This window comes from Ascaphus truei, chromosome 5 (assembly GCF_040206685.1).
Source record: "Ascaphus truei isolate aAscTru1 chromosome 5, aAscTru1.hap1, whole genome shotgun sequence".
Classification (NCBI taxonomy): Eukaryota; Metazoa; Chordata; class Amphibia; order Anura; family Ascaphidae; genus Ascaphus; species Ascaphus truei.
In genome coordinates this window covers 168145674-168158096 of record NC_134487.1, presented here as the reverse complement: position 1 = coordinate 168158096, position 12423 = coordinate 168145674, and the positions used below count along the sequence as shown (strand labels likewise).

Genomic DNA, 12423 nt, shown 5'->3' with positions numbered 1-12423 from the left:
GGCAAATATATTGCTCCAGATGTATCTAATCCTATTCAAACCTACAGTCTTTTTACAGCATTCTTATTCTGCCGGGTTGCACACCGCATTTAAAAATATTGCAGCAAAACCCCAAGTTTTTGTCGTTCAGCTGACTTAGAAGTGAAAATATGAATAGATTTATTTTTTCAGTCCCTTTGCGTTTGTTTTACCATCTTGTCTTTACAGAAACTTGTGAGCGACGCTCAGGTGAGAGTCTTCGGGAAATGTTGCCAGCTCAAGCCAGGAGGGGACAGCTCGACTTCTTTGGACAGTTCAGCAAGTTCTCTGTCTTCTGACACGAAAGAGCAGTGTCCAAAATACCAGGTAATCTTCAATGTAACGCAGCGGTTACTGACTGTATGGTACTCTATACCACCATAGAAAAGTCGCGGTATTTCTGTACCACCCACTTTTTCTATATGTCAAAGTTCTGCACTTACGCAAATAGCTACATTTTCCTAATTCGTGTAAGGTACTTATTCGAGATGAACTCTATAAACTTATTTTAGTTGGAATATTGTGTGTTTCTCTTTACTTTATCCCTCTTTCTCCCAAACAACTTAAATATTAAAAGACACAAGAAGGTGGCGTGCCACTTTATAAGACTTTGTTTACCACCAATGGCAGTCAAGATACAGGCTTTAGACCTCTGATTTGGCTAAGCTGACACACTAGTGTTTTGGTCCAGGCACTTTATACCGTTATGCATGCATCGCTGCAGTACCACTGATACTGCAGCTGTAGGGTCATGTAATCACTACCGCAGCGATCACATGGTTCTGACCTCTCGCCCATCTCCACCTTGAGGGAAGAAGGTGGATGTTCCTCTTTTTCATCGTGCTCGCGGCCACAATAATCCACCTGTCACATTACAAATGGCAGTTGTGGCAAAAAACAAAAGCTATATGGGCTCAGGTTCGTTCCAAAAACAGCAAAAGAGGCACTGAAGGGGTTAGAGGTGCAGTCCCATATAGACAAAACAACAAATTTGAATCCAGCACTCCTCGCGTATATTAAGCGTCAGTAGGTGGGGTGAACGGTGCATAGGATAAAACAAACAGCAAAATTGTAAAGAACTGGTAAGCAACGGGCCCAAGAGGGGCCAGTAGACCAGTAAAGTCCCCTGTATAACAGCACTCAATCACACTACTGTACATGGTTACGTAATATAGTGTGTCCAATACAGAATAAAGCGCAGAGCTCAGAAATTCCAACAATGCAACGATATGATGTGAATACTATAAAAACAATTTTAATCGTAATGTAACATTAAAATAAAGGGTATTAAAAAACTCCCTAGGGCAGAGGATGGTCTTCAAAAATGTAAGCTCAAAAAAGCTACTAATGTACCTAAGCCCTATAAGAGGGTAATGACAAGGCTGAGTAGCCCTCTTGGACCTTTTGTTTACCAGTTCTTTACCATTTTGCTGCAGTCCCATATAGACAAGAATTGAACCGACGACGGTGATTTACAGTATTTATCTTGGTGACTGACAACTTAAAAAATGACGAGTATATATATATATATATACAGTGTTCGACAAACCTATACATTTGCTCACCCCGGGCGAGTGGATTTAACCCCCGGGCGAGTAAATATTGGCTCAAGCAGCACACGTTTGGTACTAGGTGGCGAGTAGATTTTTTTGTTATTTGTCAACCACTGTATATATATATATTTTTTTTATTATTTGTTTTGCCGTTCTCTGTCAAATAGAACTGGTTTGCTGCCCTTGTCTGCTTTATCGCCTTATCCTGTACAGTGAGTTTTGCGTTGGTAATTTGATGTGCAGGGGGTGTGAATAAATCTGATTGTCTTGTCACAGAGGTGGAACACACAATTTTTTTTTTCCTGTCCGTTTCCCCGTTCCCCACCAGATGGGACATCATCACATTGTACTTAAGTGTGTACATTTATATTTGTACAGCAATTTACAGAAAGGGTATATAATCCAGAATAATGCAACACTGAACGAATGGCGTCTGCTCTGCAGAACTCATAATGTAATAATATTATTTCATATATAGTAGTGCTTTTCTCCCAATGAGACTCAGTGCTTCACAGTTACAGTATAGTGCACAGTACGCAGCACACAGGATTTTTTACGGGCACCGTCTCTGCCCTGATGAGCTTACAATCTGTTTTTGGTGCCTGAGACACAGGGAGACTTGCTCAAGGTCACTCTGTGTCATGCTTATCGGAGTCAGTGCTTTTACTCACTGAGCCACTCCTCCTCCCTATATAAGTGATAGGAACATGCAAGTGCATTCATTTGTAGAGGATAAAAATGCTGTTAAAATGTTAAGGGGTTTACACATGTTCCTTAAAATAAAAACCATTTTAAAGTGCCGCCGATCCCATGTGACTTTTAAAAGCGAAGCTGTTTCTCGGGCCCTTGGACTGGGATCTCCTCATTTGGCTTGAGTTACATTTTACATAAGAGAAGGGATTTTGGCTAGAGGAGAAGGTAGTCATCTGACACACACAAATATTCCTCCTGTCAAGCGAACTTGCAGAGAGCACAAGTGTTTTATATTACAGCATCCCCAAAATAGAACTGTAAGCCTGCTACCTGTTAGTAATGAAGTTATTGTATGCTGAGATTTTTTTTTTTTTAATTAGGTTAGCCCTTAGCCAACATGCTGTTCAGGCAAAATGAATTGTTTTATGACATCTAGATGAGAAATAAAATTACCACTTGTGGGTATGTTTGTGTGTCTCAGACAGGTCTTCAACCCTGTTTTTCCCCCATTATCGCTTAGCAAACAGTGCTTTCATTGCAGCCAGGGATTCTGGGTAATGACATGCAAATAAGCACAGTGTGTTACTCTTTACTTCTTGGTGGCGGGCTGTGTGACGGATTTTTTTCTGTCAAAGTGGCAAATACAATATTTATTTTTTTAACTAGTTAGGTCAGTGCTCTCCCTGGTTAATCACAAGAATTCCTGCAGTAGCCCTGAGCAAAACCTTTATTGTGGTTACGTGTAAAAATTGTCAGCATGCTTATCTGAAAGAGCAAACAAATAGCTATTCTTTACTTCGCTGACACATTTTTTTAATGTATGTACAGTATGATATACTTGAAGACAAGAGGTAACAACAAATGTACTTATTAAACTCGAGGGAACTGCAATTAAACGTGCACATTATTCTTCTATTTCTTCTTTCCTGCTGAAGCCTCAAATATAAAAAGTTGTTTCATCAAAGCCTGCCATAGATACAGTTGGTGTGAGGTTTATGCCAACGCTGCAGAGATTTTTGCCGCAGGTAGAACTGGGTGAAAAAGTTAGTCCTGTGCAATAAAGTTGATACACCCCATAACTAATTTGTGCACCCTACAATCTCTTCTTAACGCCTCATCTTGCCTTTTGTAAACGTTCTTCAAATTGTACGCTGGCACAAGCAAAGTGAAAGAGAAGCAGACTATCAGATGCAAAATGAGGCTTTTGGTGTCCATTTTAGAGAAAACTGGAATTAATGTATAATCCCCTGTGCATTTTGCTGGTGTCACAGATTGTGCAAGTTACACTATTTACAACTTTTCTTTTTCATTCATTCTTCATCTTTCCTTTTGTTGTTTTTCAAAAGGTTTGGTGGAAACACAACATAGTAAAACTGAATCGCTGAAGATGTATGCAAAGATCAAAGCAGCAGGCTAACGGGAACATATTTAATAGGATACTTGCTCCTGTTTTATATAGACTATTTAACCCCTCTGCTGCCATACATTGTATAGTTTGCTTTAACCATGTGTATTTTGCCACGAAAGATGCATTAAACTGGCATGTGATAATGACATCCGTTTTGTTTTGTAGAGTTCACGGTGCCCTTCTGACGCCAACATGCTCGGAGAGATGATGTTTGGTTCTGTAGCCATGAGTTATAAAGGCTCCACTCTGAAAATTCACCAGATCCGGTAGGCTTCGTGTTGTCACCTACAGTGTTATCATAGGAAAAAAATCCTTGCATTGTAATGAAAAACCGTAACGCAAATGACGTCATGCTACTATTGGGCGCGCGCCCGGCCGTCGCACATGAGGAAAAAAACACCATTCCAGGTCACACGGAGGTTACACTATACGCATGCGCGCGCAGAGCCACGCGTACAGACGCACGCACGCCGCAGTAGGTATGTGCGCGTTTTTTAAAGTTTTCCTACATAATCACGGCCTAAGTCAAACTTCTTTGCGTTTTGTCACTGATATTGTGTTTTGAATTTTAATTAAATGTCACCATCACAAATGCACTATCTGTGACAAAACATTGCCCAAAGACAAAGAAGTTTCACTTAAAAGGCGCATGCTCAGCACACACACACTTTTTTTCTAAACCAATGTACAGATCATACTGTGGAATGTTTCATATGTTGCCATATGGTTCTTTAATGCATTGCTCTGCATTGATACAAACGAAACATTCTAGGACTCGTTGGCACTGACCGAGCGCAATCAAATAGCTCATTGGCAGTTCTGTCATTTTAGCACAGGATTTCCTCTGCTAGCATTAAACTTTGTGTTCACCAAGAGCAGAGCCTTGTCCACTGGTTCGATTTCACTACTGATGCTTGACAGATGTTACAGGATTTTAGTAGTGGGTGGTAATGGATCGCTGTAATCAATTGTAATCAAATGTACCAGATTAAATACATATTAAATGCTCTCTTTACCAACCATTCATTCTGGGTGCTTAAATAGAAAAGATAGTGCTATAAAGGTCCAGAGCACACCTAAGTAAATGTAATATAGTTTTAGTGCGTAAAAAATAAAGTAAAAAGTCAATGTTTGGACTGAAATGGAATGTAATATTCAATAATACATGTTTGCATACTTCCAGTGTACACTGGACTGTCTTATCAACTATGCGTAATGGGTAGAAAATATGAATATTTTTATTCAGGGAAAAACTAGTGATGGCGAGGGGGTGTGTTTTTTTTTTTTTTTTTTATTAAAGCAATTGTCTTTAGTATAGAACCACTTTTGCAATACTGTATATGCATGGACCTACACAGCATATTTAAAGAGGCAGTCCCACGTTGCGGATCAATAGCAATTTGTGAGTGTAATTTGCTTCTTCGGAAAGATTAAAAAAATGATTGCAAAGAACGCACTTGGTTAATCAAAGAAAAGTAAATCCAATTTTTCCTCTTGATAAATCAGGTGCAGCTTTATTGACCTTACGTTTACATGAATTTCTGTATTTTTACTACAACGAAATTGCATTCTATGTTTATATTCAGGGCTTTTAAAGCAATGATAATGTTTTAACAAACAGTATTACAATTTTACAGTTATTGTTGATCTAGCATAAATAATGTTTATAAACTGTATTTCTGGTAACTTTTAGATTGTACAAAATTAAATACAGCTAAATATTGCCTTTGTTACTCCAGCTCACCACCTCAGCTAATGCTCAGCAAAGTGTTTACTGCACGGACTGGAAGCAGTATCTATGGAAGTCTTAACACGTGAGTATACAGTATGTTGATTGCATGTCAAACACATGTGGAACATATTAGTTAACCACAAAACACATCGGGAAAGGCTGATCCTGTATAACCCATGCATCAAATGATCTTTCCTGGGATTAGAGATATTTATCTCCAGTTCAATCCTTGCCATTTTAACTGTAGCCAGCTCGGTTTTAGTACAACAGCTGCTTTATGATGTCATCCTCTGTTGTGAAGCCCACTGTTCCATCCTTGGCATCATTTCAGGCCCTCATGTTAATTGCCGCTTTAGGCTGAAGCCTTTGTATCCTTAACTTTGCCGCAGGAGCCTGATGCACTTTAGCCAGAATTGGGTTATTCAGATACTTCTGGCAACAAAGTCAGAATAAAAAAGACGGTTTTATATATGTTGAAAAAAGACCAGTTGCAAACTGGTCTGCCTCCTCTTTACAGACTGTTCATATATCCTGTCTTTAGAAATGTAAGCAAGGTTGAAAATCATTCTCGCCCGAGAGCAACTGCTAACATATTGCCATATGCATTTAAGCAAACCTTTTTTTTTTGCTTTGTATTTTTGTAACATTTTTAATTTTAACAGCAGACATCCAATAAAAAAATGTAAGTTTGTATTACCAGAATGTAGTCTCCGTTCCCACCAATTCCTTCAGTCCATGAGCAGTAAGTCTGTTAATAGCTGGCATCTAAAAAGCAAAAAGAACAGGGAAGAAATTAGTGTGTTTATTGCCAGTCCTGCAAAAGTAAAGACAAATGCTGCACACCATAAATACAGAAGAAATATATTTACCGGTGCTCCTGTGTTAAGGGATAGCCTGCATGAACTGGGAGTAGGGTTGAGAGAAGTAGCACAAGGCACTTCGGATTTTGCTAATCCAATTTATTAGATATAACCAATAGTTGTACACAACGTTTCGACCCATAGGTGTTTCTCAAGTGAAAAAAGTGGTATACAGTAAATGTCCCATAATGTCTCTTTTATAGTCCCTACCATCCCACAATGCCCTCTGTTGATAATCCATGATCTTCTGCACCTGCGTTGATGCTGCTAGGGTGGGCAACCGTGTCAGTTAGCGCGATAACGTCAAAGGCCGTGATGACATCAGATGTTGGCGACGGGGCACGTGACATCGCAAGGACCAATCAAAGAAGCAGAAACACTGAGGATCCGAAAAGGAACAGCTTACAACTCGCAGGGAAACAACTGACACTGATTACCTACCCTAGCAATATCAGCGCAGGTGCAGAAGATCATGGATTATCGACAGAGGGCATTGTGGCACGGTATGGACTATAAAAAGACATTATGGGACATTTATCGTATGCCACTTTTTCCACTTGAGAAAGACCTATGGGTCGAAACGTTGTGTATAACTATTGGCTCTAATAAATTAGATTTGCAAAATCTGAAGTGCCTTGTGTTACTTCTCTCAACCCTACTCCCAGTTCCTGCACATATAATGTACAGCCCTTCACCTTGACAATATTTTCACTGTGGCTTCTTGTGGAACTCGCTTACCCTTGAATTGTGTCGCAGCTTTGGTGCATTTCAGGAGTTCAGCTACTATGATATTCAGTTCCCATTGGCCGCTTAAGACTGAACAGTACCTAATGGTAATGAAACTCCAGTGTCTTGTGGCCTTTATCAGCACTTTGAGTTTTCAAATTCTTTACAAATGCAGAAGCTTCATCACAGATCATGTGCAACACTTACTAGGAATAAGACACTAGGTGGAAGGATTATGAATACATTTCTAAATGTTGCTCTTCACCAAGAGCAAAAGAGCACTATGTATGCTCAGCAAAGTATGGTAGTACAGTAAAGCTGTTCCCTGTAGTATAGGAAAGTCTACATTAAACTACAGTAGCTACTTGTTTCTTCCAGATTGCAAGACAGCCTTGAGTATATTAACCAAGACACCACCACGTTAAAGGCAGACAACAGCAACATCATAAATGGACTCCTTGGAAATATAGGTATTGTAATTTCAAACAATATTATGTCTGTGTTGGTAACCACGCCGGATCTATTCACATTATTATATTTTGAGTGATACTTGGAGCACAAGTCGGTGTTAAAATGTTCAATTGTTTCAAAGATTGTAAGCTCCATGGGGCAGAGACCTCCTTCCTATTGTCTGTTTGTTTTGACATGGATGTACTGTTGTGTCATACAGTGTTATGGTCCTCCCTCCCACATTGTACTGCGCTGCTGAATATGGTGGCGGCATCCAAATAAAAGCTAATGATACAAATATTACAGATCACCACACTGTCGCAACACAAAGCTTTTTTCAGCTGTGAAATATGAGTGAAAATTGACTTTGATCATTCCAACAGAGAAGCACGGTTTGTGTCTCATTGTTACAAAGTTCAGGGCTATGTTTCAGAACAAATTACAGATGGCTTAGCAAAATGTGTAAAGCTACAGACACATGTCAGTTTTATATCTTTTACGTTGTTGTGTCTATTGTAGAGATGTGCACTTGACACCTTGCTTTGAGTCTAAAAAAAAATTAGTGTTTTGGTTTTTGCCAAAACTCTTCAAAAGGTTTTGGATTGTGGAGAAAATGTCAATTGGATGCATAACATCATGTCATGTAATCTGTAGCTGTTTTTTGCTTCCTGTGCAAGTATTTATGCAGTTACAAACTATTTAGCAATAATGATAATACTAATAATAATATTAAGAATAAATGGTCTTTGTCTGTTTCTAAGTCCGGCAAAGAACGGGACAAGGTAAAACAAACTAGTTCGGATGAGAGTGGACACTATTTAGAAAGATCATTTAAATGTTATAGAGCAGGGGTGTGCAAAGTGGGGGGCATGAGATAAATTAAATGCCGGGGATCACCAGAGGCCTCTGTAAAACTCCCTTACCTTCCAGCGACACGTCGTCAAATGACCCGCGGCGTCATTTGAAGCTGGAGCCATGCAGGAGGGAGGGGCGAGCAGGAGGGGGAGACCAGGCAGGGGGGGCGCAGGAAGAAAACTTTGCGCACCCCTGTTATAGAGTATGTTGAAGACAGTACATAAAGGATGCTGTTCACTTTGTTGCCTTGAGCGTGTGCTCTTTCATGCAGCAAAAAAATTCTATCTAGATGCCATTGTTTTTTCTGCTGTCACAAAACACTGTGCAAAACAAGCCAAGCACTGTATCCACATGGATGTTATGTCTGTAGCTGGCAATGCTGTATAAGTGCTGGCTTGTTTGGCCCCCACAAAATAGTTTTTTAAAAAAATAAGTAAAGAAATTATGCCACTGGCAAGTTGGTAACAGTTGTGGATGGTGGTGGTGGTGGTGTACACTAGTGGGTGCTGATGGTGTTAATGATGGGCAATGGTCAGGATGGCACTGGTGGTCAGGTTAGGCAGCCGCAGCTTAGCTTGTGTACAGAAAGTCTCAGGCTCTCACCCGCTGCTGTGGCAGCAGTCACAAATAATATCATTATTATGTTATTTATATATTTTTTCTGTATTCTTTCTGGTGTATTCTGGTAAATTGAGTAGGGACCAGTCAAATGGTGAACTGTGGTAGTCTATAATGTATTATATGATATTATAAGCCAACAGAGAAGGGTAAGTGTTGTAAAATAATAACTATTAACTTGAAACTTGTAAAAGCCAACTGGAACGAATTAATTGCTACTGTCAGACAAGTTAAGGCGACTGGGAGTCACCAAAGCTTTCACAGCAACACTTGAAGAATTGTTTAAGACATTGGAGAAAAAATGAATACAAATCAATGGTGAATTCCTGAGCCACCTACAATTTGCAGATGGCATTGTTATTTTTGCCACACGTCCAGAAGACCTCAAGCAACAAATCGTAAGAATCTGGGCCTCCATTTGAATCTCCGTAAGACCAAAATGATCAACAAACGTGTCAGCTCAGCAAAAAGTGAAATAAATGGAATAGAACTAGAAGAGGTCAAACAAGGTCTACCTTGGTTGGCAAATAACAATGGATGGAAACCTGTTGAATGAAATCAATAGGAGAATAAAGATGGGATGTAGCACATTTGGAAGAAACAAGACAATCTTTCAAGGGAACATTCCACTATACCAATGAAACTAGAGAGACCCGGGTTGAGCTCAATTAGTGGATTCTTTATTAGAGGGTGTTGATAATCTCATTGACGTCTGTCTAGTTTCATTGGTTCATATTCATATAGTGCACAAGTAGCACCCTCTTGCCACTGACCAGTGGTATACAGGCAATCTATTACATTTTGTAAACAATATTTTCATCACTTATGTCTCTGCCTTTTTGAGCAGTGTTTTTTTTCTACTATTTCATACAAACCTCCCACTCTGCCTCAAGAGGGAAGTTTTCAACCAGTGTATCCGGCCCGTGCTCACGTATGAATGTGAGACTTGGACCAAAAATACGAAGATAATTCTGACTCTTCAGACAACACAAAAGTATAGAGAGATGTATGCTCCGGTATTACCCGAAGAGACAGGAAAAAGAATGAATGGGTTCAAAACCACACAAAAGTCTGACATCACACGAGTGAAGAAATTAAAATGGCAGTGGGCCAATACTGTATATCAAGAAGATATTACAATCATTGGACAACGATGATACTCAACTGGATTCCAAGAGAAATTAGAAGACCAAGACGATGAGTAAGGACATTAGTTGTAACCATGTGGAGAAGATAGGCCTGCAATCGCAGTACCTGGAAGATCATTAAGGAGGCCTTCACCCAGCAGTGTATCGACAAGGGCTGAAGTTCATAAATACAGTAGGAGTATGTATGTATATATATGTATGTATATATGTGTATATATGTATGCATATGTATGTGTTAATTATACACTGAGGGAAAGCGTAGGAGACAGGTCAGATGGTGGTCCCTCTCTTTATACAGAGAATAGTAGTTTAGTGTGTGTGTGTGTGTGTGTGTGTGTGTGTGTGTGTGTGTGTGTGTGTGTGTGTGTGTGTGTGTGTGTGTGTGTGTGTGTGTGTGTGTGTGTGTGTGTGTGTGTGTGTGTGTGATAATAGAATCTGAATATTAGTCAGTCCCAAGTAACTGACCCCAAATGGAGGAACTAGTCTGATTTGACATATGGAAGACATTTGAGGGTGGCTTGTCTCTGCTTAATGCTTAGTCCAGTAATATAATCCGTGAAATGAATTATTATTATTTTAATATATAATTACAGTATTTGTATTATTTATTAAATGCCTGCCTTCTCCCTCTCTCCATTACTTTTGGTCTACACCACGACAAAATGGTGGCAGGGGGAAGGCAGAGGCAGCTTTATTAGAAAGGTGGATGAAATATCGCGAAATCTGAGATTTTGTAATATGGTAATGTTCTACCTTTTATATACGGCTGACCTGGTAACCAGCTGCTCATATAATGCTTTACAACAAGCGCTAGTCTTATTGCCAAAAAAAGCATACACTAATATTTGGACAGGATAGAAATAGGCCTACACTTGCCAGGCAGAACTAATCCATAGCACACCTTAAGGTATTTTTAGACATAGCACTATTTAGATAATCTAGGGCATAATGGCTTGTCCAAGAGCAGAATAATTTGGACGAGAAACCAGGTGCTCCTAAATACAGAACCTCTTCTGCTTCCACTATTACAGTACATAAAGTGCAGAATCGCCACAAGAAACAGTAAGTGAAACTGAATATTTCTTCATATTAGATAAACTATTATATCTAATTTTCAGAAATTCATATCCTATGATCTTGATAGACTTATACTGTATGAATTGATATCAAAGACTGCAAGGAGCGCGAGGAACCGAAAAAATTGAGAATATATAGTGCAATCCTGTATGCTGTGTCAGATAATAGAATTCTCATGAAATGCACACTTACAATCTAAAAGCATAACAGCAGGCAGCAAATCCCATAGGGACTCTTATGGTGGTTCTGGCATAGGATCCCATGCAAAAAAAGAAGTAAAGCAGGATATGTGCAGATGGTTACCATATATTGTAAATAGTCCGTGCAAGCCAAATGAAAACTCACATTTAGACCCTAGATATGGGGCATTGTACAACAGCAAGTAGTTCTCTGGCGGGTGCAGTAGCAGTTGCACGGCCAGACGGACTCGCATCTGGATGCTGTAGCGCTAGCAGCTCCCGAGGACGCCTTGGAAGCCTCCGCTCCTCGCCTTGTAGTCACGGTGACGCAAAAACGTGATAATGCATTACGCGATGACATCGCCCCTCTGGATCATACTTGCTAGTACTCTGCCAGGACTTGGAGTACTGGCAAGTGTGATCCGGAGGCGCGTCATCATGTTTTCGCATCATCGCGTTGCAGTATTGTCCACCTTTTAGACACTATTATTTATATTATCACCTTCACCAAATTTGTATTATTGCACTATTATATTATTATTTATACACACCACTAGCGCTCCGGGTAAATATTTTGTCACGTGATACTGTATGCCTGTAGGAATGACAAATTTGAGCTTCTGTATACGGAGATGTAAAACCACAAAACAAATGTGTAAAGCTTAGGCCACTGTGCGCTGGGACAATTCACTCTGCCCATTATGAAATACACACGGATGTGGGTTACTGTGAAATAACAAATTACATACATAATAACAACAGTGGTCAGATTCGTTAACGGACTGTATAGTTTTGTATACAGCATTTAAAATGTAAGCTACAAACCTCTCCAAGGGTTTATTAACCATTAAAATAATCTAGTAACAGTCACATTTTTTGAAAAGAAGAAATAGTTATCAATAGACATTAGATGATTTTCTGAGCAGGGACCTCATTATATAGTATATGCTTTACTTACGGTATGTTTCAAGTTGTATGTGTTTTATGTTTTCTTCTAACCCCATGTTGTACTGCGCTGGGGAATATGTTGGTGCCATTTAAGTAAGAGAGAATAATAATTGTAAACGTAGTCGAGGTGAACTATCTTGACTCGCTTTACTGAAGAA

General features: G+C 39.5%; 1 protein-coding gene across 3 annotated transcripts in view; it reads left to right on the top strand.

Annotated features, from left to right (window-relative positions):
* FNIP1 (folliculin interacting protein 1) overlaps window positions 1-12423 on the top strand; it is a 127813-nt gene that overhangs the window by 60917 nt on the left and 54473 nt on the right. For all 3 annotated transcript variants that reach the window (XM_075601193.1, XM_075601191.1, XM_075601192.1), the window contains exons 3-6: window positions 208-345; window positions 3838-3938; window positions 5412-5486; window positions 7369-7460. In XM_075601193.1, the coding sequence (XP_075457308.1) occupies window positions 208-345; window positions 3838-3938; window positions 5412-5486; window positions 7369-7460 (406 nt within the window). The remainder of the gene's footprint in view (window positions 1-207; window positions 346-3837; window positions 3939-5411; window positions 5487-7368; window positions 7461-12423) is intronic.